The 26,783-nt window shown below is 43.1% G+C and overlaps 1 protein-coding gene across 1 annotated transcript in view; it reads left to right on the forward strand.

Moving 5' to 3' along the window:
* SNTB1 (syntrophin beta 1) overlaps positions 1-26,783 on the forward strand; it is a 114,620-nt gene that overhangs the window by 57,350 nt on the left and 30,487 nt on the right. The window contains exons 2-3 of the mRNA XM_005019042.6: positions 525-741; positions 16,265-16,472. Coding sequence (XP_005019099.3) covers positions 525-741; positions 16,265-16,472 — 425 coding nt within the window. The remainder of the gene's footprint in view (positions 1-524; positions 742-16,264; positions 16,473-26,783) is intronic.

Raw genomic sequence — 26,783 nt, forward strand, 5'->3', positions numbered from 1 at the left:
CTGAAGCTGATTCCCAGCGAGTAGCAGCAGCTGCTGAGATCAGTGGCAGGATGCTGACAAGCGTGAACCAGGAGTGAGATGCACTGGGAGTATCACTGGAGCAGTTTAGATAAGGGAATAATAGATTCACTGTCACTTCATTGAGTCTCTTTCTAAAAAAAACTTCCCTGTAGCTCATCCAGCCCACAGCTTCTGTACATGAGAATTGCTCCATGGGGGTTATAGCCTTTTGAGCAGAGGTCAGATGGCTCTCCTGGCCTTAAACTCCATGTATCCTTATGTTCTTATTTCTACTACTCTGTTTTTTTTTTTTCCCGTTTTGCTCATTGTACCGTACTGAGTTGGGCTGCAATCAAATCTTGACCTTCTGTATTTGCACAGCTTCCGATGCTGTGATGCTACACGTAGAAATAACAAACAGTGCCGAGGGTTGGAGCCAGCTCAAAGAGCTCACAGCGGATGGAACTACTGAATGTCTGCTTACCTGTTGCTTTTCTTTTTCCTTTTTCCTTATTTTTTTATAGTGAAATACATGAGAGAAGCAACGCCCTACGTGAAGAAAGGCTCCCCTGTTTCGGAGATCGGGTGGGAGACGCCTCCCCCAGAGTCCCCCCGGTTGGGTTGTGCATCTGCTGACCCCCTGTCGCAGCTTTCGCTCTCCATCCACCGGGACAGGAAAACGATACCACTCAAGATGTGCTACGTGACACGCAACATGATGGTGTCAGACCCCGAAAACAGGTGAGCTCGGGGCTGGGACTTTGTGTTGAATAGTTGTTGGCCTCTTCATTTGTGGGTTCAGTGAGCAGGAGCTGGTGATGGGCTGTAGCCACACATGGGGTGCCAGCAAGGGGCAAGTGAGCACTGCTTTGGGAAGGGCATGTCCTTGTGCCTGAGCCACGTGGCACTGGGTTGAGTGCCTAGCTCTGGATAAATAGAGATACGTCAGCTTTTGGGTTGTGCTAGACTACCTGAAAGGAAGGTGTGGGGAGCTGGGGGTTGGCCTCTTCTCACAGGTAGCTAGTGATAAGACTAGAGGGAATGGCCTCAAATTGAGCCAGGGGAGGTTCAGGTTGGCAATGAGGAGACATTTCTGCTCAGAAAGAGCAGTCAGGCACTGGGACGGGTTGCCCAGGGAGGTGGTGGAGTCCCTGTCCCTGGGGGTGTTCAAGGAAAGGTTGGACGTGGTGCTTGGGGACATGGTTTAGTGGGTGACATTGGTGGTAGGGGGGTGGTTGGACCAGATGATCTTGGAGGGCTTTCCCAGCCTTAGTGGTTCTATGATTCTATGAACTCTTCAGAGCGGAAATTCAACATTTCTGTTAGAAGTAAAAGCTCAGGATTCTGTTTGTGCCCTGACTGAATGTCTTCTTTTGGAGGAAAGGGAACTGTACACACTGATTGTCTACATATTCCAGACTGGCCTCATGTAATCCCACTAAACTGCATTTTCTTTTATTTTTTTTAATAAATATTTTTTTAAGAATGGCCTGTTTTGTCCATTCAGTTCTGGATATTAAAGTCAAGAATAGGAGAAAAGTTCCACTTTCAGGACATTAATGGGGAATTTCTGTGACTTGTTCTTTTTTTTTTTTTTTCATAATGTTAAAAATAGGATGAGCTTACCAGCCCTTATTTATAACATATGTGGAACAGCTGCACCACACCAGCACACTGCACTGTCTGATCCCTGCTCTAACAGCTGCTAATAGAAAAGGGACCAGTCAAGTCAGAAACACACTGATTCTTCCATCCAAATAATGGCCTTTTTGTTTTTCTCCAGTGCGCTGGCTTATCAGGAAGCTGTGTGGAATGCCTTTGATTCTCAGCCCTTACCTTTAGGCCTGAGCACAAATTATATTTTCTTTTGCAGACAAGAATAATGAGCAGAGGGGTGAGCAGGAGGGGGGCTTGGAGGGATGGGTTTCCCTGTATTATCTTATACTGCAATCCAGAAACTTTACCAGTATCTGTGTAATTTCCTTCCTTTCTTTTTTATATTTTCAAACCTTCTTAGGGTTTTTGCTTCTCCCTGTGCTACCCCCAGCTTTATTATTTAGTACTGGTTTACTTTGCTTCTACTCTTCATCTCACCAAGCGGTTACTGACCGCTACAGAAGTGCAATTTTGAAACAGCGATTACCACTAGCAGTCTTCCTCAGTTTTGTACCAAGATGCTTGTTGATCAGTGCAGCTTTTTTCACATATAGTTTAAGATGTCAGGGTTTGACAGCTGTATCACTAGCCTGAGAGTTTGTGGTTCTCCATTTCATGGAGTGTATCTAATTAAAAAAAAAAAAACAGGGAGACGATATTATTTGAATCAGCACAATGTTACGGTGCTTTTACACATGTTGACATAATTCTTTGAGCATCTTTCTCCTCTTTTTTTGACCGTATCATAGTTCTCAGCTTTTATCGCTCTTGGGGCCCTCAATGTCATTTAAGGGACAGGAGGACTGATTCAGAGGGGCAGATGTTGATGGTAATTCTGTGATGGGGCTAGCTCTTTCAAAGCATGCTACAAACGTGTACATTCTTAGGTGTAACTAGGAAGTAACGCGTGGGAGTCATATTGCTTATTATCATGGTTTTCATTTTGTGTTGCTGTCATTTCCTGTGGAAAGAGTGACTTCTGATTTTTACTGTAGTCCAACACAGGGTACAGTCTAAGCTGTTTTTTCCATCCAAGCAAACAGCACTTCACCATCACCCTAGCTGCGGTGAAACGGTAGGAGTATCCCATTGATTCATGTCTTTACTGATAGCAGGGTTTTGAACAATTCTGAATACTGGAACTGGTATTTCCCGGTGGAAAAGCTTTTGTAATGCAGTGAACCTTTCCCACTGAAATATATCCCAGGATAGTAATCCGATTCCCCCCAAAATAATCAGATCTTTGTTCGCAGCAAAGACCAAACCGTGTCCTTACATGCTTATGACACTTCTGTATAACCCAGTGAGCTGACACACATAGATCTTATAACAACAGATGGTGTCACTTTGCTGAACGGTTTTAGGAGACCACCACTGGCAGGCTGCCAAAGCATATGCTGGCCATGAAAGGGCTTCCCTGGGCTCTATCTGAACTCATTTACAGTGGTGGTTAACATCAAGCATGGACGTAGAAAGCACGAGTTTTCCAGTGCAGATGTTTCTCCAGAACAGGTTACAGCTGAAATCAAGGCACAGCAGCATTTTGGGACCAGGCTCAGCTGGTTTAACTTTCAGCATAAGAAGACACCAGTTTTAAAAGACCTGGAAGGAAATAACCTGTTTGACACTGAATCATCTCCAGCTCTTAGAAAGCTGGGGAGAAATGTGGGTTGAACAGGCATGGAGAAAGTTAAATGTCTGGTTTTCCCACTAGATCTGGTAGTCTTGTGTAGGATTTCTTCACCCTTAAGACTGAACCCAGTTAAGAGCATCCTAAGTCTGTGTTGACCCCCAAGCAGTTTGGTGAGCTTGTTATTTCAGAGCAGGAGTGAAGTTTGGTGCTTTTAGAGCCAGCAGTTCTCTGATGTCTCCTTCACCTAACCTGCCTGTGAGAGCTCAGGCTCAGTGAGATAAGGGATTGTTTTCCCTGTTACCTGATTAAAAATGCTGTAAGATACCACGGAGAAAGCACTGTGTAGTACAAACCAATGCCAAGCCTAAGTGTGTAGGAAAATATTTTTAACAGCACAAACACGGCAACAGGAGAAAAGCTGCAGAACATTTTAGTTGCATCTGTGCCATTCTCATCTAGCCACAGGAACCGTGGTTATATTTTAGGCTGGAATAAACTCGGTTAAAATAATTACTTCTTATATCTGTTGTTTGCCCGTGTTTCCACCGATAAGCGTCCTTGGTGGCAGCACTAATGGCTGATGTCAGGACGCACAGGGGAGTGTCCCCACGGTGAAGGGACATACAGCAATGGTCACAGCTACTAACGCCAATAAGCTGTAAATGTTACTGCAGCACACAAAGCTTTTCAGCAATTTCTGGTGATGACGGTAAGGAATAGAAGGAAACAACAGGAAATAAGTGTCTGAGGTGAAATTTGTTAGATTTGTGCTTGAGACCTGGTACAAAAGTACTGCCATGAATGGGACATGACATTCAATGGGAGTCCGAAGCAGTGTGATCCCAAAAGAGAACTTCAGCAGGGATCCAGTTTTAGGATTGAATTTTTCATCGTCTTACCCACCAGCAGGATTTGGCCCTTTGATGGGAGAAGGTCAGTCTGGTTTTGAAGCTAGGAGAAGTGAGCACAGGACGATTCTGCAATAGCACAACGTGGGCTGCCAGGCTCACCCTGCGGTGTGTGGCAGCGCTCGAGCAAGCACAGGTGCAGTTCACAGACTTCAGCCAGCAGAATGACACCAAGGACACTCAGAGAAACCGATGAGGAAGTATTCTTATCTGGTGCCCATTCAAGGTTGGCCTGAGAATTATAATCAGAAGATAAAATTCAGCAGGTACATTTAAAGGTGGTAGATTGGGTAGATTCCATCCATTCATCCTGGGCACTGAGCTTCTGGGAATTACCAGAGCTTCCCAGGCTGACTGAGAGGTGTGAGACAGACTGAGACCTGGTTACTGTAAATGCAGCTGTAGACTTAATTTGCTTCATTGCTTTGATTTTTTTTTTTTTTTTCATTGTGAAGTACTGATTCACTGAAGTGTTTACAAGATTTCTTGCAAAAATGGCGCTCCCCAAATTGGTTCCTTTCGCACAAGTTCTTTTTAAAACCCTTTTCTTACATTATTTAATAACTTGTCAGTAGTTCACAGCATCAGAGTCGGTGAGACTTGATCTTTTGAATTGTCCTGGGTGTGACATTTATGGAGGAGTTAAGCAAACATGAGCAGAAGTATCCCTGAGTGATTCTGAAATTTCAAAATCTTAAATATAAACCAAATTCTGGTGAATTTGGACATACTTACTTTCATTGCAGTAAGGAATGAGAACAAAGGTGATTTTTTAAAAAATGAAAACTTAGTTTTAACTAGATTTAATATGACATAGTAAAAACCAGTCCTTGCACCAAAAGCTTGAATCACAAATGCTGCTTACAAACATAAGCAGAAGAATGCAAAAATGAAATAAAGATACAAGCATCTCGATGTAGAAGTCAGGGAGCTGTGGCACTAGCACAGGACAGAACTGTCTAAAAATGGATTTCTTGAATGTTTTTCCAATGCATTTTTAGCTGTGAGGCTGAATGGTTATTTATACTCGTGATGTCTGGAATACAAGCAGAAATTCCGTGCCTGTTCAGTAAAACTGCAGAAGATGAGTGTGAATAGTTTGGGACCCGCCACACTTCCAGGACTCAATTTCACTGCTGATCTAAAGCACAGCTATAGTACTTCGGCAGGGTTACAGGAAGGAACTAAAAGACCTTGAACTTTTTAATTCCAGCAGCCCTTCAAGACCGTGCCTGTATGATTTGCAGGCAGCCAGGTGGGGCGGGGAGGCAGCGCAGAGGAGCTGGGACATGGGGTGGCTCGTGCCTCCATCCTGCCTGCCTCCTGCCTGGGAAACACGACCATGCTTTGGTGTTGCCAGGCACGTGCAGCCACTGGTGCGCAAAATAAGGCTGGCTTCTCGTTGAAGAGCAGTGTGATGGAGGTGTGCAGCTTTGTAGCCTGTGTTTGCTTCCTGCTAACAAAGGAGTCGATGCCCCAAGTCAGAGTGACCGGGAAGAGGGAGCACGGTATGGAGAGTGAGTTACTGCTGCTCTTCTGGAGCACAGTTACCATTTATCTTAATTTATTTTCTGTCTCCCCCTCTTAAAGAGGTAGTTTGGTAGCACTGGACTCAGCAAGGGATGGCTAACGCTACATGGGACTGATGGTTACTGGCAGAAGGGTGAGGTGCTGAGCCCTGGACCCAGGTCTAAGGAGGTGCTGAACCGTTTAGGAATCTTCTCACATATAATCACTGCTAGGACCAGAGGGAATGGCCTCAAGTCGTGCCAGGGGAGGTTCAGGTTGGAAATGAGGAGACATTTCTGCTCAGCAAGAGCAGTCAGGCACTGGTTGCCCAGGGAGGTGGTGGAGTCCCCGTCCCTGGGGGTGTTCACGGAAAGATTGGACGTGGTGCTTGGGTACATGATTTAGTGGGTGATGGTGGTGGTAGGGGGGTGGTTGGACCAGGTGATCTTGGAGGGCTTTCCCAACCCTAATGATCCTGTAATTTTCATGACCATGCCAACACCACTGCAGCTTGCGGGAGCTGCTTCAGCCCTAAGCAGACACCAGAGGTTCTGCAGGGCTTCCTGTGGAGGTGGAAATCTTCCCTTCCTAATGGATAGTACATATTTAACAGGATTGGCCTCCAGTTTAGGAAACTTGGCTCCTTTTCCTCTTGCTGTTACCATGTGTTCTAGGTGGGCAAAGGGAAATGAAAGGACCTTAATATGTGTGGGGGAGAGAGCAAAGGTACAGATACCGTAATGGGCACATTACCAGTATAAAAAATCCACCCCCACCCTGCAAGGAATTTGGGTGTAGCTCCTTGTGCGCTTACTGAGCTGCTCTCTGACTTCAGACAAAAACTCTGTGAAATTGAGAGAGCATACTCAATTCGCAGTGTTGTTGAGAGCTACAGCTTGAGATCGTTGGATGAAAGGCATGTAGCACTTAATTATCATTATTGGTACAGACATGTTTTGCTATTTGAATATCAATAAGTCCTTTGAAGAAGTCATTGAGCCTGCAAGAGTCCAAGTCGTGATTTATATCAAGAATTTTTGTGACTGTTTTATTTTTTCCTTGGTGGGCCGTGTTTATCATCTGTTTAGATTAATGTTAAGCTAGGGAAGAAATCAACAATCCAACATGAAAGTAAAGCAACTTGAAAGGATCTAATTCAAATCCAGAGAAGAACAAAAAATGACTATAATCAGGGTGAAATTCTGGTCGACTCTGCCCTCAAGCTTAAGCCACGCTGCTGTAGTAGGCAATCACAGTGTGCACGGTGCGTTACAGAAGGATAATCTGCCACTGCGAGGCCCTTTACAGTGTCTCCCACAAAGGGTAGGGAATTTCAGATCAAGGCGAACCTGTTTTTTTAACCTTACCTCCAAACTATTTTACTCTTACGGATCCAAATCCTCCTTTTGTGTAAAGCTGGATGTTTCTTGGTATGTTATGGTTTCCTTTTAATACTGCCAATCTGTCCCTCAAATTGCTGTTTACTGGAAGGGACAAGGAAGTAGGAGGTACTTGGGATTTACTCAGTGCTCCCTCTTTTCAAACGGGGAGAAGTTAGGTGATTTAATTAAAACATTTACAACATCCCATTTTATACTGTGGGGAGAGGGAAGAAGTTGGGGTGTGGGCAGAGGGGTGATAAGAGTGCAGTGGTGGGATGGATGAGTGGCTGGGTAGTGAGGAAGGAAGGACTCCTCCTTGATATATTGAAATGTCCTCTTTAAGAGCTGCACATCTGTGGGACCTTCCTTTTTTACTTAGGTAATGCATTCAGGGCTAGGGATCTCAGATGAGAGACCCAGGAGCGTAGTTCTTCTTTTCTTACAGAATTTTGTGGCAAGTCATTAACTGCTAGAGTTAATAATTGGTTCAGGCTGGGCTGTCTGATGGTCCTGCAATCATCTGCATTGTTCTTTGGGCAGTTCTGCAATTGCTGGAGTATTTTGGAAGCTGTGATCGTCTGTCTTGCTAAGGGACAGTTTTCTAACGGAGCTGGAGCTCTGAAGTCTTTAGGCAGAAAGGGTAATTTTTTTAATTTTTATTTTTCATTATTACAAACGGTTATTTTCCATCATTTGTGAAAATCTACACCAGTCACTTCTGTAGGAGTGTGCCTTCTATAGAAGTCTATATAGTTTCAGTCTTTTGAGTTCAATCACCAGCTAAATTTTTTGACAAAAAATAAAGACAAAGACCATTTTCAGGAGAGCAACCACAAGGGTATTCATTTACACAACCAAATTGACAGTTCAACTTGAACTTCAGATGTTCATTTACTTTTAGTTGCTGTAGTTTGGGGTTGTTTTCCTGCAAAGTGTGTTTAATTTTTGTTCTGTTAAAATAGTTAAAATAGCCTTCTGATGTCCTAGGGACTGAATTACTGGGGGTACGTGCCGGGATTTAGGCACACAATGAGTTTCCCTGTGGTATGTTTGAGAAACCAGTGAAGAACTCAGTAGTTACAGTATGTTGTGAGAGACTTTCAGTGTTCACAGGTCCTGGTGAATCTTTAGGTCTGGGATTAGTCATCTCTTGTTTTCATGAAAAAACAAGTTGTGTTTTTTCCCCTGAGATAATGACATGGGGCTTTATTCTGTTCCCATCCTTCTCTGTTGGACAGACAAGATCCTGGTGTCATTCTCATCTCCAGCACAAATAGAATGGGTGAGAGACTCTTGCACATGTTACTGAAAAAAATATCTGTAAGTTCATGATAAACTCAGTGTGTCTGTCTTTGTGCGAGGGACCGAATGTGACCTGAAGACAGGAATAAAATGTGTCATGGTGAGTGGGTGGCAGGAAAGGATGTGTGTGGTATGGAGGTGGCAGTAACTGAAGCTGGTAGAAGACTTTCAGACAGATTTTGATTAATAAACTTTTAACCCAAATATTTCTTTTCCATGAAAATGCTTAGATGAGAAGATAGTGGAGGAAAAAAAAAAGAAAGAAAGAAAATGAAAAAAAAAAGCAATTCTGGTGAGTTTTATGTTATTTTTTTTTCAGCCACTGTTTCAGTTAGAGTAATTTTGAAGAAGTCAAAGAGTTTTTCCAATGAGCTTCCACTGCAGAGGATTGAGCTGAGGAACAGAAATGAGAGGAAAGTCACTGAAATGAATCAGGGGAGCAGGAACAATGAGAGCAAACTGCCTTGAGAAATACGTAGTGGGATGGGAGGAGAACAAATTTAGAAAAGTTGATAGAGAAAGTAGCTAACTAGCAAGGTGAAGCAATGAACAAGAAAGTGAAAACTGCAGTAGACTTAGTGAACGCTGTTGGAAAAAAGAGAAAATCAAATCACAAATGAAATATGTCACAAATTTAAGGAAAAGGAAGAGCTTTGTGAGTGCTGCAGGGCAGGACAGCGGAAGGCAAGCAGTTAATCGTGTTTTGTGTGTGTCTGTATGTAAGGTGTGTAAGTGCTGACATCCAAGCCGCAGCTAAATAATGTTGGAGAGCAATTTTAACACCCCGAGATCTGCTAAACAAAGGAAGTTGATATACGAGGGTTTCGATTTCCTGCGATGCTCCTTGTCCCCGCAAGGACATCTTTGTGGTACTGCTTGTAGCCAGGTAGAAACGTCGAGCCCCCTTTTCCTGCCTGGCTGTTACCCTGTGCTCTGCGCTGGGCCTTCCCAGACCCCTTATCAGTGGGTTGGCAAACTGCATTTCAGTCTTACAGCCCAGTCTTGCCTGACCCGCTGCTAGCCAACGAGCAGGATTTTCAGCTTGCGTATTCACAACTTCTCTCTCCCTCACCTTCTGCAGTCATTTGTATCTCAGCAAATTGCAAATTACAGCCACATGAGGAGCCTCTGATGATGGGCTGCTACCTTAGGTGCTCCAGCTCAGTGTTAGTAGGTGCTGAGGCTGGGATTTAGTGCTTAAGTTGTACACGCAGACATAGCTCTTTTAATGCCCTATTGTCAACTCCTGCTTTAACACACGTTTCTGCTTGTTGAAAATCCTTTTTTTTCCCTGTAGCAGGAATCAGAGAGAGTTACACTGAAGTTGTTACTTCTTCTCATCACTTATAAAGAGGTTCTCCACTGATCTCTGAGTCTGTTAAAGGGGAAGATGAGTTCAGTAACTCTGTGCTGCCACAGGGAGACTGCCAGGAGGTGACACACGCCTGCCCTTACGGAAAAGACCAGCAGCATCACGGGGATGCTGCCTCCCAGATGTTGCTCTCGCCCCAGCTCTAGGGAGAGAATTTGGGGTTTCGTCATCATGGCTGTTGAACAGACTGGCTACTGTTTTGTTTCGCTTGGCAACTAATCAGTGATTCCCGAGGTTTCTTTCATATAAGCCGAGAAGTGGGCATATAAATGAATTAAACACTCAGGCAGATACTGCTAGATTGGGGTGCACCTGCTCTTTGTCTCTTCCAGCGAGATTTTCTCCTGTTATAGCTGATCAGCAAGGCAGAGCAGATCCATCAGCAGCCCTGCTCATTCCTCCCCTCTCTGTAGTAGTTTTCATCCCTCCTTGTGGATCGTGTCCCACTCCTTCCCCTGGGTCCTATTACAGTTTTGTTCTTTCTCAAAAGACATCTAATTCTTCTCCAAGTCCCTGATATCTTACTTAGGCAGCAAACTGAGACCGTCTGCCTTCACCCCTGAACTGTTTCAACCTGCAGGTCATTCACCGCTATTATCAGCTACAGTCACTTGCTCTTTACTCTGACCAGATTCAGCTCAAACTGCAGAAGCAGCAAGCTTTGAGGTTGGCTGTGGCTTTACTAGAGGTGCAGTGTTTGCGCCTGAGACAATTTTTTTTCTAGCAATTTTTTCCCTTTTTCTATCAAAGAGATGCTTCAGTGATCTGCGGTCAGTGTATTTACCACACCAATCACAGCATCTTCTGGTCTTTAGTTTTAAGCAGCATCTTTCTGAGGTTAACTCAAACTCCTACTGTCCCTCTGAAATAATTCCTTCTTATTTTATTAATTCCCTTTTATTTTATTAATTTAATTTTATTTATTTATTTTTTTCTTTCCGAATAACTGACCCCACTGCTCCTTGAAACAACACTTTTGCCATTGTTTGGTGCAGAATCCGCTGTGAAGAGGGCTGGACTGGGCATTTCTGCATTACCAGTACTATTGTAACAAGAATATGAAAGAAAACTAGAAGAAGGAAAAAGATAAGAGGTCTTTCATGCAATGCAGAGAAAGAATTCTGCTTCTTAATGTCCATATATATTTAAAAGATATTAAAAGACTTGTTCTGGGTAGAGAAGGCAGCCCATGATGTGCTCTGCATGTCGGTGATGTCAGCAGGTCCTTTCCTCACTTGCATGCTGCACAACTCCATCAATAGCCCTTTTATTAAAGCCCAGCTGGCAACAAAAAGAAATGAAATCAACTGTGACAGCTCGTTAGTGATATACACACCCTCTGCATGGACCTCAGTCTAATCCAGCTCCCAAGGAATGAGTAACTGCACTTACAGTGACTGCGCTAAGGTGAAAGTCAGCAAGTAGCTCTCGAGACAGTGAGTACCATCGTGACAGCGAGGGGACCTAAAGACTGTCACACAGAAAACTTCTGCTGCATTGCCAAATAGTGCTTGCTTTGTAAAATCACTTTCACTTACATTTAGGTGCATCAAACACAGGTTTCTTCAGTGTAGGCTGGGGAATTCGTTGCACCACCTAATGTTATCTCTGTGGAATATTTTCCTTGGAGACTGAGCCCAATATTTCCACTGCTTTATTTTTACATACTTTATTCCTGGTTGGTCTCTTGATGCTGCATGTAGCATTAAACAAAAACCTTAATGGTTTGTGTTTTTTTTAATGATTTTATAAAAAACCTACAGTTATTTAAATATCATACCTGATTGTATTCACTAAATCCCCCCAGCATTATTCTGGAAAGCCTCCCATGTTTGTACACTCAGAAACGAACATAATTACTTGCTACCATTTCATGTGTAGACAATGAAGGGGAAATGGCGTGAGCAGTTTTGCCCTCAATCCCTTTTTAAGTTTGCAAAGTCCACGGCAGAGTGTTTTGTTCCTGGCTATGCTGGGACAAAATCAAAGTAGCATGATGGACTTGAATAACTCTGGCTCCAGCTTATCATTAACTTCAAGGGATTTACTCCACACTTTAATCAGTCACCGAATACATAATCTGACCCAGGAAAAGGCACAAAGTGTAAAGCAGTGCCTGGGTTGGTCCTGAGCCAACGGTGGTGGGAGAAGTGCTTTCAAGAGATTTGATAAAAGGTATTTCTGAGATAATGAATGCTCCTACACAGAGGCCTTATCAAATGTGGAATGAATATGGGCTATCAAACATTTGCTTTCAACTTCTTGTGATCCACGGGAAAGTAAAAGCTCTGGATGCAGTGAGGCAGAGAGAGGTTTGGGCTCATACTTGCAAGGTTACGGCGTTTGTAGGCACTGAGTTTTGTGTCACCCTCATGTTCTGCGAGTGGAAAATGGGATGCTGGAAATGCTCCTCTGCTCAGAGAAACTCTTTGAGAAGGAGAGAGAAAATTACTCTTTTATTACGAGGTTTGCCAAATGATCTCTGAGAAAATGTGATATCATTCATATGCATTGCCAAGCTGGAGAGATGCCGCGCATCTTGGCAGCCATCTAGAGCTAACATATAATTCCTTTGGGTTGGTATGGGCTTTATCAGAAACAGCTCCATATGCAGTATTTACATAACTGTGGTGGAGTGTGAGAATAAACACAGCTGTGGCATTGCCCTAAATATTTCAATTCAGCGGGGAATTAAGGGAACTTTATCACTGAACTGCAGATAAACAGAAGTCAGTAAGCGGTGGTCAGTTTAGCCAAGGAACAAATCAAAGCCACAATGGCTGGACTGCTTGGAAACATTTAAGTACTTTAGAGTTGGAGTTTACTAAGGTCACCGGTGTTTTTTTGCTTTTCACAAAATATGGAAATGCCATCAGTCAGCTGTTAAACGAAAAGCATCATCCAAATGGACTGGTGAATCAAAGCAGCATAGACCGAAAGGCAGAAAATAGAAGAGTTTATAGGGACGTAGTGCTTTTGGTGTGTGATTGCAGTAGGATCCCCTGGGTTTCTAGGAAGATGATAAGAGAAGTTTCTGCTAGAATTTCCATCAAGTGGGTGCAGAGATGAGAGTTCTGGATTTTTAGGGGAAATCTGTAAGGACGGCTCCTTAAAGGTACTTTAGATCTCATAGCAAGTAGTAGCAGAGTTCAGGCAGCTGAGGGTTTAGACTTTCATCCTTACTGTATGAATAAAACAAGGCGCCCTGTCTAGCAACCTGCACACAAATGACACTTGCAGACATATTTCTGGGGGATGGACCACTGTGGAAGATAAAAAGATTGAGTTTCGGTGCTGTCAGTGCAGCGTTTAGTCCTGTCTGCAGTCACTTTGGGTAAGTGCAGCACGTGTTGTCCCATCTTCCTGTCTCTCAGCTAAGGCAACAAGGTAGTCTGTCTGCAGCTGGTAGTGTATCAGCATCAAACCTTGATCACTGGCAAGCAATGCCCAAAATAACTCCACGTGAAGTCACTGACAGATGATAGTTCAAGTATTCTTGCAAGTATGATGCTGTATATGTGTGTAGCTGTATTAGAATATATAAATTGATATCACAATACAATATATATAGATTACAATACATATATATATTATATATCTCAAATTGAAATAGCACTTCATCATTTTGAATAAATTAGAGAAGTGTGAAGTGTCTAAATGTTCATTATTTTAGGGGACAGAACTATCGCAGACATACCTGAATAGCCACTATCAAGGGAAATACACTTTGATGAAAGCTAAGGAGCAAAATACTTGTTTGCATCCACTTGCTGTAAGTAAGACTTTAGTGTATTCCAAATTGTAGGGGAGCAAGTTGCCATTTGGAAGCTCTTAAGCTCTCAATGATTTTATTTTTAAACCAAAGGTTAAAAAAACAAAGGTTTAAAAATCTAACTTAAAAAGAAATGGCACAAGCTTGCTATTCTTTTGCAGCTGCAGAAGCGGCACATCCTTCTGTCTTTATAGGGCTTATTCGCTGCTCTGTTTCCAGCATGATAGGCAGTGACTTGGAGGTGGGAATTCTCTTACAGGAATCACAAGCTTTGTAAAAAGCATTGTTTCACAAAATCCAGACAGTGCACTAACATTTTCCAGGATGCCACAATACATACCAGGTATTTTTTTCTCTTTAAAAGAAGCATTAAAGCGAGAGGCAGAGTGCAGAAAACAAAACGAGTGCTGTTCCCTGCCTCCTCTGGATGCTTTTCTGGGTGCTTTTCCTGTGGTGAAACGGGGATGCTGTTACTGGCATGTGTGAAATGTTTTGAGATCTTGTGCCAAAAAGTTCTCCATAAGTAGTAAGCAACAATTACCACAATGTGCAGGTCTATATAGTTTGTTGCCATTGCTGAGCTGCCTGAAAGTGCAAGTTCAAACCCAAGTTCCTAGGGTTCCCTGGGCCACCGGTGTTTCTGATGAGCAGAAAAAGCAAGGTGTGGGGGCTGAGATCTCAACAACCATCGGACATAACTGTCGGGGAGATGTTTTTTCATACAGTTTCAAAAGATAAGAAAAGAAGAAAGGAAAGGAAAGGAAAGGAAAGGAAAGGAAAGGAAAGGAAAGGAAAGGAAAGGAAAGGAAAGGAAAGGAAAGGAAAGGAAAGGAAAGGAAAGGAAAGGAAAGGAAAGGAAAGGAAAGGAAAGGAAAGGAAAGGAAAGGAAAGGAAAGGAAAGGAAAGGAAAGGAAAGGAAAGGAAAGGAAAATGCTAATCTGCAAACATAATTTTTTTATTCGACAGATCTGCATCATCCAACAAGGCATTTTCCTTTTGGTACCTGAGGTTGACTCCTCAGTGCCTGCTGGAGCGGCTACATAAGAGCCTTTATTTTCAGAAAGTGCTGAGTTCCGATGACTTTACCGAGCAAAGTGCACTGTTGTGTTGGCTCAGCGCTTTCTGAAAAATCAGCCCACTTTTTGAACTATGTAAGCAGTGATTTAGAACCCTCAACAGTTCAGCTGCTTAGTTTGGAAAATCGTGACCTTTTCTATCTTTAGAGCGGTGTCTACTTGGAGACCTCCCCTTCCCAAAATGGACAAACAAGAGACCAGCAGCCCTCATCCTCGTAGCCCCAGAGAGCTACACAGATTGAGTCGCCTTCTGTTCTGGATTCTGCTCTCTCTTAATCAATTAATTAAAAACTCTTTAATTGTTCGTTAAGCTCCAAATTGCAGGATTTTGTAATTGCATAACAAATATTTGGATTACAGCACTGTCTTGAACCTCAACCTGAATAAATCCCACTGAACTAATTACTTTTCTGATACAGAAAGGAGACATTATGTGTCTCGGAGACCAGGCAGCAGTACATGAGAGACAAGTAGAGACTGAGGCTCGAATCTGAGGTTAAATTAATGTGGGTAATGTTCAGGGGAAGCCACTGTACGTTTACAATGAAAAAACACCAGTGTGATGTGGAGCTGAGTGATGGGCATTGACCAGAGCTTGGTTTTATAATCACTACCTAATGATAAACCAGACTATTATTTAGTTATTTAGCAAACGTTCAAGTAACAGTGATCCACAAAGCTACAAAGAGCACACAAAGCCCCGCTAATAACTAATAACCTCACTGAGAGCAGCAGTGAAATAGCAGCAGCTGTCTCTCAAAGCATTTTTGTTGTTGTTAGCGAAGGTGCTGGCACGGTTCCCATGACCATGATGGACAGGATTCGTTTTTCTGGAAGCTGTGTTCAGATGAGCTTTCAAAAACACAGTTGTGGGGTAAAAGCCCACGAGATGGTCTAGTAAATGTGTTTTTTGGGGAAAAAAACATCTCTCCCTACAGGAGTTTGGAAAACCATAAAAGATGCTTGTCAGCAGTAATCACACGGTTGGGGTTAGCACTTTCTTGCCACTGCTGTTAGCAGGACCTAAATGGAGCGTTTGGGAAATTTGTTGCTCCTGGGGAAGGCCAATTACACCGGGCTTCTGGTTCTGCTTTGTGGTGTCACTGAAACCACAGGGCAGTCCTAAGAAAATGCCTTCATTTAGGGTTAGGGATTTTTTTTCTTCACTTAGCTCTGTATGTATGAAGTAAGCATATTGAGAAACTCTGGGCGTGCTGTGACATACAGCCAAAGAAGGTAGCAGCTTATCCCCAGCTTCTCTGCAGTCATCGTCCTTGTGGTTCTTGGTGGTTGCCCTGCCAGGGTGCAAAGCCTGGGGTCATGCTGAGCAGAAAGGGGCAGCCCCAGGGGAAAATTTCCTTGTTATCTTTTAAAGTTATGGGTGAACGCTCCTCTTGCCTTTATATTTGAAACTCCTATTGACATGTGGGATCGGATCAGCCCCTTCTCAAAGATCAGTAATTTACAGTTCAGACCTGGCTCCAGTTAGGTGGATCTCACTAGATCTGGGTGTTGCAAAGGTAAGTCGTTAGTGCCAGGTCTTGATATTAGTGTCCTTCTGTGTAACTGATAGCTAACAGTAAGTGAGGTAATAACTTCAGTCACCTAACGGTACATGAGTGAACGTAATGTTTTTCCCCCCCCATTTTTCTAGACTTATTGAAGTTCATTCACCTGATGCCAAGCACACCGTGGTTCTCAGGAGTAAGGATTCAGCTACAGCCCAGGCCTGGTTCAATGCCATCCACTCCAGTGTCAATGATCTCATCCCCAGGGTGATTGCAGAGGTCAGAGACCAGCTGGGTAAAACAGGGATTGCTGGAAGTCGAGAGATTAGGCATCTAGGCTGGCTTGCAGAAAAGGTAATGGAAACATTCTTGTTATTATTTCTAAGCTTTCTCTTTCTTGCTGTCTAAGATTATGTTCTTTTTTTTTTAATTTAATTATTATTATTTTTATTTCTTATACAGCTTTCCTTGAAGACCTTTCTTTTCCTAATGTGTCAAATTTCTTTTTTTTTTTTTTTTTAATGTGACTGGAAGGTCCCCTGAGTCTTCACTTCAGTATACCAAGTAGCAAAGGCTTTCCTGGGTTATCAAAAGTCTCATGGCCTGTCAAGTTCAAGTGTGGGACGTGAGTCACAAAAACTGACTCCAGCCTCAAACTCCCTGCTGCCACTATGTCTCCTGTATACGATACAGTCTGCCTTAGTCTCCTTTCTACTCCTGGCCTGGGAAGTAGCCAGATACTTGGTCTGTCACCCCTCTGCTCTTCCTGGCTTGCAGGAGTTAGCCATGGTCTGGAGCACAAGGTGGCTGATCTGGAAGGCAGAGCTGGAGGCTGCAGCTCTGTCCCCACGTCTTGCACAGTTTGAGTCTCAAAATATTTTTTGCCCACAGAGGAGAGCTGGTGCCCGGTTTGAGAGTAGCTTGGCATTTAGTGACCTGTGGAATGCAGACCCGTAAAGGCACAGGGATGGTATCAGGATGAGATCATCTGGTTTTAAATCAGTACTTTTAAATCAGGAATTGTCTTTGGCACTGCACCAACTGATACGTGTGGATTGGCTCCTGTAACAGCATTCACATTGTGCCCAGACATGCCTCCCATCCAGATGTTACTTGGGTGGCCCTTTGGAGCATCTCATTCTCTCCAGCTGGGGTGCATGCAAAAAAAGGCACTGCTACAAACTGTCCTTGCAACCTATGCTTCTAACACAGGTGCAGAAAGCTGAAAAAAAAACCATTGTACCCGTTAGCGTTACCTGGGATTTTGTAGGTGAAAATAAAGGAGCCACAGGCACAGCTACCAAATAGTATCCTTTAAGAGGACACCCCCTTTTTTTTTTAGGGAAAGGTGAGTCAATCCACACTACATGTAACAAGGCAAAGATCACAGAACTTTGCAGACAGATTTTTCACATTTTCCTGTCCCCCCAGACAAGCTTGCTGTGTGAAAAACAGCACAATGCTGTGGCTTAGTGTTGTAGGGAGTATGAAATCTTTGTTAAAACACAGAAGGCTCCATAAGTAAATTTTCGTAGTAGTAAACTAGGCAGCCATGGGATGTTTAAACTTGCTTTCATGTTGTGTACTTTCTATAAAGTTATGAAAAGTTGAATGTACGAGTCCTTTTCTGTTTCCAAATCCTCTTTTCTGAAACACTGACTGCTATAGCAGATCAGATATACTTTATACTTAATAAACTAATCATCATCAAGTGATCAACAGATCATTTAAGCAGATGCACAGCATGCTTCTTGTTTGTGAATTTCCCTATTACAAAGTGTGATCGACAGCGCTTGGTTGTGGGGTCAGGGAGCTGTGGAAGCTTAGCAGCAGGGCCACAAATGGGACCCCTGGATTGGAAATAGAAGTGAGTGCTGTGCATGGCACAGGGCACGAAACAGCTGCTGTGTGCCACCTCTTCCACTGATGGGTTGGTGTTGCCTCCAGTTAATGCTGAATCCATTCTTCGGGATGAAAAGTCTTTTGGCTGAAAACGTAGAAATGCATCCCAGTGTTTTAAACCTGTGCAAGATTTCTATTCTCATAATGCTGAAAGTAATGTTTCTACATGCAAAGAGGGATGTACCCTTAACCTGTTTCCTTCGTGGCAGTTACTACACATTATCCCATTCACACGCATCTTTCCCCTCTTCTTTTTGCCTCGCGGACTGCAGTCATAGTTCATGTTATTGAGCCTGGGCCAGTTCAAGATCCTGCTGAATTAGCGGTGAAACGCGTGTTGCCTTTAATAGGACCAAGTTGTGGTTCTGTGCGCATTCCAGAGTATTTACAATGGCTGTCATCAAGCATTAGCCTTGGGAGATCTCTAACAGCATTGTAACCAAATGTCAACATGTTTTTTTAACCATACTAACCATCCAGGGCTTTGCAATAGTAACGCAGTGAGGTCAAAAGTTCCCAGCTTCTTCTTATTTGGGAGACCAGTTAAAAAGCAGGGAAAATCACTACATATGGTAAAAAGCTAAGTTAAATGGCTTTTATTTTATTACTTTTTATTTTGTTTCTGTAAATGCTGGATTTAAGGCAGATAACCTGCAGGGTGGGAGAGGAGGGTGCAAGCTCTGTAGATGCTGTTTCAGAGGAGGTGTTGGAGTCAGCCAGGCTAGGTGCTGACCACAGGGCATTTCCTAGACACTCCCTGTGCAAAACCTGGGACAGCCAGTGAGGAGAGATTAAATTCTCCAGGGACTGTTGGAAGCAGACCAGGAATACCAGCTTTCTTCTCCTGGAGTGAACTTTCCTACTACAGGCACTCCTGGTTGGTTTCTAAATGTTGGAGCTTAGAAAGCAAAGCCCTGGGGGAAAGGGACCTCAGTATTAGCAGCCATATGTGCCTTGTATTCCTCCTAATGCCATCATTAATTATTTTTGTATGATATTTTGTGGCATATCTTGCCATTTTTCCACGGACTGCAGTGGGAAGAAATCTGAACTCCGCTTTGGAAAACATCTTAGGCTGTAACTTTTAAGGCAGCTTTTATGGCATCGCATTATGTTACTTCCATAGCTTATCCGTACAGTGAATCCGCAGCAAAATGGAGTGACGCTGACGGAGATGAATTCCTTTGGCTGTTTGGGGAATGCAAAATGCAATCCCATAGAAATTTCACCGTAATTTGCCGTGATTAGTCTCTGCTTTCATTAAACTATTTCCTGGTTTGACATTTTTTATATGTCTCCGCTCTAAACTTAGCTCTGAACTTCAACCTTTACGTTACTACAAAAATAGATTCATTAGCTGAGCCTCCCTCAGGTGGGTAACATTGAAATAAATAGTAGGTTATCTAAGGTACTATGCGATCGCATGCTAACAGGCTGCTTCTACCTTCAGTGAACTTCCCTGTGAAGACTGCCCTAAATTTGCAGTCTTCAGCATGAAACCTCCGTCCTGCAGGTCCACCTTCAGAGCTCCCTGGCTTTTCCCCAGGGTGCACACAATGAGTCCGTCAGCAGGTAAAGCAAAAAGCCACGGATCACATTAAGAAAGCAAACCTTCACTGTTGCTTTATCGTAGGGAAGGAGAAAAACAGCCAGAAGCAATCATTAGAGATGCCAAATGCCCTGTTTTATTAAGACGCTCACCTTGTCCTATCCTTGACCTCATGGGAAGGGTTTCTGAAGCCAGCCAAGGATTAGGGAGTTAGGTTAGTTACCAGCATCCTAAAACTTGCCTGCGACTAACAGAAATGTCAAGTGCCAGTTTATAATGAAGTGCATGTGCTCTCCACAATCTTTTATTTCTTGTATTTCTTTGGAAATTCAGCAAAACCTATGGGATTAACTAATATACAAATGGGAGGGAACAGCTGCCTGTGGCTTTTAATCTTTCCAGGCTCTTTTTTTTTAAGGTTCTCTGTAAAGACACTTCCAGTGACCAGACACAAAAAAGAAGTAATGTAATCCTAACTGAGGAGCTTTTCCATGTACATGTTAATTGTCCCTCTTCTTTCCAGCAATCCTTTTGATCCTCTTAGAAATGTCTTTTCCACCTCTTTTTTCCCCATTTTTTAATAGTTCTGCACATCCTGTGGATTACAGGGGGGCTGAAACGAGCATCATTGCTTTTCTTGTCACACTTACCCACCTACTGTCAAAATATTGAGTCAAAATATCAAGGAAATATTAGTTTACTTTATTAATTTGTAATGTCAGCTCCAATAGACTGAGATGCTAATGGCAAAAGTTTTATGTCCGTTTTTGCTTCTTTAATGTGAGCACAGCAAGGCTGTTCTGGCAAAAGTGTTTTTGCAAAGGCTGCTTTTTCCAATTCAGCAATCAGCCACACAAGCACTGAAGCTGGAGTGAGGTGCCAGTGTTCTAGCTAGGTCATTTAAAAAAATACAAAAAAAAAATAATACACACACACACACACAAAAAAAAAAGAAACACACCAAGAACAGAAATGAACCCCCCACTTCTGTGTCTCTCACTGTTCTTACAGTGCCGGGGATGCTTTAAATGTAGACTTGGCGAAAAGAAAAAGCACTCCTGCGGCTGGAGAGCATTCTCCTTTCTGAATGTCAAATGTCTTAGCAGACAATGGGGTTGTTAAAATAGTCTCAAGGTTCCTTTGAGAAACTTGAAAATAGGGGTAGCTGCAAGTTGTCTTTTACAATGGTAATATTTGAAGCGGCTGAAAAATTCCTTTCTGTTTTTTTTTTTTTTTTCTCCCTAACTCCAGCATTTTGCTCGTGTAAATGTAGCTCCCATACTCAGAGCAAATGTGTACAGGCTCCCAGAAATCTGATGGGTAGCTCAGAGTGGAGAAAATACCTGCTGTTGGAGGGGAAGCAGCCACACAGCGTGGTGTATTAGGGTTGGTTTTCAGCTCGTGGTGCTACCTCTGAAACAAGAAGTGTGTTCATACGTCACGGGCTGTACAGTCTGCTCAGACCTTCGATAACCATATCATTGTTTTAGAGCTGAAGTGTGGGACGTGTCATCGCAGGGTGATCTTCGGTGTCGAGCTGCGTATTGCAGCGTTGTATTTATATTCCTGCTCTCTGCCTAATTCTGCGGGGGGAGCGATAGCGGTAAGATTGTGAGACACGCAAGCTGTACAAACAAGATTTCGGCAAATGACATGAGAGTGTATTTGAGGGTGTTTTTCCAGGATGAAATGAAAACGTTTCTCTTTTCCCATTTCCTTTGCACCTATGCTCATTGGTTAGCAAAACAAGTAGATGGCAACGGAGCCACATTGTTATTCTCATCACAGACCTGTGAGTTTTCAAAGAACAGAAGCGAAGCTTCAGTTTTAAAATTTTATATAATTTCCGAATTTCTAGAGCAGCCTTTTAATGGTGACCTTAAAATGTCTTTGTGTGAGAAAGCCACCAGCCTGTCAAGCAGTTCAAACATTTTGACTCTCTTTAACAGCACACGGATCTGATTTTAACCACCTTCCTGTGACACGGTATAAAAAGCACGGCAGCTGCTAGACAACATTTAAAAAAACCCTGGCATGGCTGTGTCCGGGGCTGCAGTGCCTTTCATGCTGTGATGTGGCCTCTTGGACAGCAGTGGCTTGGAGCTGCCCCTTACCCCTTGGCTCCCCCAGCTCTTCCATCACAGCGGTGGCAGCGCTCACCTGACCCTGTAATGAGCCAGATCAGAAAGTTACGCTGGCAGAAAACTCATTACTTTTTGGGGTGGAACATTAACTTTCTGCGGGTTTAGGTCCCTGAACCAGCTCACTACGGGTTTTTTGACAAATACAAATTCCAGTGCACGAGCAAGTGGCAAAGGTATAGGGACTGGGAGATAGGGCTGCTGCTGTGGGCTGCTTGCAGCTCTTTGCTGGTGTCAGGCTGCACAAACAGAACCAGCAGCTTGTTTAGGAATAAAATCTGGGTTGTGTTGATCCCCAGGTCTTCTTTCTGAATTGGGAAAATTGCTGGGCACGTTCAGTCTGAAACAGCAGTGAACTTTGAGTTGTACTGAATCTTAACCCCTGTTGCAAATCAGTGTATACTTTAACCAGATAAATAACCCGCTAGAGACATTGGTGTTTGCTAAGAAAACTATTATTCCAATGCTTTCTTTTCCTTCCTTCCTTCCTTCCTTCCTTCCTTCCTTCCTTCCTTCCTTCCTTCCTTCCTTCCTTCCTTCCTTCCTTCCTTCCTTTCCCCCCCTCTCTCTCTCTCTCTTCCTTTCTTCCTTTCTTCCTTTCTTCCTTTCTTCCTTTCTTTCTTTTTCCCAAGGAAAAAAACATTACATTCATTACAAAACATCACAAAAACACACTAGATCCATGTAGTCTGGTCTCCTTTGCGATTTCAAGTCTTTACAGCTTTCTTTTTCTACTTTCGTTGCCTGTTTTCTTTAGTAATTATCTATGCATGTTTGGAAGTGCTACCCGTCTATAATGCCCAGGAAGAAGAGTAGTCGGTTTGGTCCTGGCCTCCTGTTTTGAATGGCTAAAGAAGGAGCTGATTTGTCAAATTAATACCATACAGATGGTTATAATCTTAACACTGATCTGGCCTTTTGGAGATTACACATACCTCAAATCAGAAAATCCATTATGTGGCCTCAATTCAAAATTGTATATTTGTACTCTTCTGTGTGGCCTAAATTCGAGATTGTGTTCTGGCTAATTGCTTGCTGCGGAGCACTTAGATACAAATGAAGCGTCCTGCTTTTGCCCTGTGTCGCTTAACCTCGTAGCTTATTAGCTCTAGAATTTATTTGTTTGCTTTGTGAAACACCACAACAGAGCACTTAATTACATTAACAGTCTTCATTATCTGGGCTAACGATCAGCCTGTACTAAGGAAAGACGTAAACCTGAAGTAGCATGGAGAGTAATTTCCTCTCCCAGATTCGGTGAGGTTCCTCCACAGGCCAATTCATCAGCAGTAACATTGTTCTCTTGTTGCTTTAGGTGCCTTCAATAAATGGATATATTAAGAAAAATTCTGGCTAAAAACAGCCATTTCATTCACCGCACTCTTAGGACTTCGCCAGTCTTTATCTGCAACACATACACTATTTCTTCTCATGCCAACAAGAGCTGAGCAAAGGATAAATCTAAGCCAGGCACAAGTGCTCAGTAGGAGGGGATTGGAAAGAAGAATAAGTGTAAAGATTGGGCTGATAAATCACGAAAAATTACGATAGTAAATGAAGGATATGCGAGTGAAAGATTCGAGCTTGAAAGTTAGCCTCTATTTCTGTAGCACAGCTTGTTTTTTATAGTGCAAAACCCCCCCAAACCTTTAATCAGATAATTATGGAGCACAGTTACACAGTGAGTGAATGTTGTTGTGCCCATGGTAGCCTTCAGATGTAAAATTATTCTTGCAGAATTTGAGATGAAGTGTAAAATTGGGCCCTGCATGTCCCCTCGCCCTTTCCACAAGGGTTGCATTAGTTCTGGCTGGATTCCAGTGGAAGCAATTACACTTTGCCCATTCTCCCTCCCAAGTTTCGATCTAACTGTCTTAACGATGATTGTTCTGATTTATTTTTTAAATGAAATATTGCTACTGCTATTCATATAAACCCCAGGAAGGTTGCAAAAGTTTCTTTTTAATGATGTTCTGCCGTGAAGTTTTATTTATTTAACTTCTCATTTCCTACATCAGGAGAAATGGTGAGCCCAGAGGTGTAAAACCTGCTCCAGCGTGGGCTGGAGGGGACACGAAGCACTGTTGGGAATCCATGTGGTGACCCCTGGTGCTGGGGTGGATGTCCCACTGACAGACCCAGACCAGGGCTTGAAACAGAAGGAGGAGAGGATGCCAAAAAGAAATGGGGGCGAGTTTGCTGCCTCCCAGGGTATAGGAGCTGTTACTTTGGCTTCTCCATCATGGTAAGGCAGTGGGAGCATATCCCAGCGTGGTTCTCAGCACAGGCAGCTGTGGCACAGGACCTTAATTCCTTGTTGTACGTAACCCAGCCCTGAACTGCTGTTGTCTGGGCTGGGCAGGATTTCCCAAAAAAAAGGAAATTCTTCCAAGATTTTGCTTGATTTTTAGAATGTTGTACTCTCCATCTTTTGCCTTGGCAGCTGCAGGTGCATCTCTCTAAGAGGATCCACCTCCCCTCGGGCAGGTACCAGGTCAGCTCACCTTACGGGGCTTCACAGCTTTGAGAGCCCGTGTTTGAACGTATATTCATTCAAGTTCAGTTGGATAAAAGCAGGAGAGATGCAGGTATGATAAGGAGAAAAGCTTTGATCCCTTTCCTCTAAAAGCAGGTGAAAGGCCTCCTTTTTTCTCTTACTTTCTGTCAGTAAATATTGCAAGAAAGACAGTGAAAGAATTGGGGACAGTGATGCTCCTTGGTTCTCCAATGTGATTTAAATGCAACAAATAAACCACATTCCATAGGGAAGCAGAGACATCTCCTGAACACGTATGCAGCCTTGCCAGTGGGGAGCAGAGGGTGCAATTCCCAATGATTTTAACCACTTAAGAGCCTACCTGACTGGTCTCCTCCTGCCCCACTGGTTTTCTGCCCCCAATTCCTGCAGGTACATGTGCTCAGGGGCAGAGATGGAGCAAGCTTGCTTTGAATGGGACCAAGGGGACCTGACATCTGTGTTGATTTTTTCATTTGGACCACTGGTGGGCTTCTGGTGCAAGCAGGGAGTCAGCAGTGGATGGGCAGAAAAGGGGAGCTCCTGTTCTTACACAGCTCTGGGTATATGCAGTGAAGAAGCTTGAAAGAGAAGGGATCATCTTGGAAAATCCCAGATTTTCACTGGGAACTCTGAGGCACATCACTGGGGATTTAACATTTTTTCAGCTCATATTGCTCTTGTTGTTTGTCCGGGTGATGTTGTACAGAGGTAGTTGGGGACAGCCCCGCAGCCACCTCCCCTGGCTCTGGAGGGGATGAGTTTTCCTGGGGCCTGACTGCAAAACACCAGAAACAGAGCTGCAGGGCTAAGGAAAGCTCTCCTGCCTCCCCATGAGCAGTATTTGCTGTCAAACACTTATTTTCATTTGCTGTTTTGTCTCCTGAAGTTAAAAATCACCTCCAGGGAAATGGAGAGGTCCATTAGGGGTGCTTTGACCTTCAGGCTCTGCCCAATATGAATTCCTCTCACCCCAGTCATCAGGTTTTTTTCTAACACAACAATACTCCCATTTCAGCTTTTTTTTTTCTTTTTTTTTTTTTTTTTTGATTAATGGCATGAATAAATAGATTAGAAAGCAGCAAAACAGGCCATGAAAAAATGAACTATTCTCTCTGCTCTGCAGCCCCACCAAAACCCTCAGCTAATGCTCATTGAGAAAGCTGGCAAATGCAGAGCTGATCTTAGTAAAAACGCCCTCATTTGGAGGAAAACATTTGCTTTTTTTGTTGTGTTATTCTGTAGTGTTGCCCCATCCTGATCTTTCAATTCAGCTTCCAATCAAAGGTGTGCTGCCTCTCCCCACAAGTGCTTTTAGGACAGATTAGCTGGTTAATGTTTGAGGGATGGTGCAGAACAGCAGAGCAGCGCTGCTGGTAAAAGCAGAAGCAATACATCTCCTATCCTGTTTTGCCAAACAACTGCTAACAGGGAAAAATAAACAGATTTTCTAAAAATACCTTGAGAAGAAGCTGTGTTCTCTGTTGGAAAGAGGGATTGACCTTTAGAAGAATAGGGGAGTTAAAAAAAAAACAGTGGTGAGGGAAAAGTTACATGCATTATAATTTTCAGTGTGGCAAGACATTTACTCAATGCAGACTCTACAAATCCAGTCCAATTTCAATCCTCACCCTCTGTTTATGAAATAGGCTCCTAAGGCTATTAACGCCAGCCTCTTACCTTATTATTGTATTCTGTAAAAATAAAATTATACCCATAATACCGTGACAGCCCTTACAAAAATGTGCCATTAGACAATTATATTGCAACACAGCAACTCCGGGAACTGCGGGGAAGTATTTCTCTTACAGCTTAATTGTTGTATCAATGGCATTTTCAACACTCTTGGTTGCTGAGGAAGAAAGGAACATGATGATACCGTATGTAAAAAAGCGTATTTGGAAGTATTGATTGCGGGGTCTGACTGTGGTAAGAATGCTTGAGTTACGAGTGAAATCCTCCTAAGAACTGTACTTGAAACAAATCCGTGGTTGAAAAGGTTTCTTCTATCATTCCTCTTCTCTCCCACTCTTCTGCCAGTGTCTGTTTTATTTTAGTTATTTTAAGACAGGAAATGTTTTGACACTGGAGTTTTAACTAAAAGAAATCGTTGTGCTGATAAAAAAAAAAATCATTTCATTCCCTTCCCCCAGATCCTTCAATTCCGAAGATTTATCACCAGCTGCAGAATTATGCTCCCTGTTTAACTGGGCAGTGATTGATAGTGCACGCCAAGATAATTAGGCTAAATAGTCTCCTAAACCCCCAAGCCCACATCTACCTTTAACCTCCACATTGTCTTTACTGCAACATAAATAAAAGCTTTAGCAAAGGATAGAAAAAATAAAATAAAATTGATAGCAAGGGAGCCTCTTTGCCCTCTCCAAGGGGTTTCCTCTTCTCATTTTTAATGAGACCCATATTAGTTGTCATTTGTACCTTCCCTGATGAATAGTTTGAAAGAAAAGCTTTTCTCTGTGCGCAGCAGAATTTGTGCCAAGTTGCTGACCTTTGCTTTCGGTAAGACCTCATTTGAGTCTCAATCCCAAGCCCAAACA

Source organism: Anas platyrhynchos, chromosome 2 (genome assembly GCF_047663525.1).
Source record: "Anas platyrhynchos isolate ZD024472 breed Pekin duck chromosome 2, IASCAAS_PekinDuck_T2T, whole genome shotgun sequence".
Taxonomy (NCBI): Eukaryota; Metazoa; Chordata; class Aves; order Anseriformes; family Anatidae; genus Anas; species Anas platyrhynchos.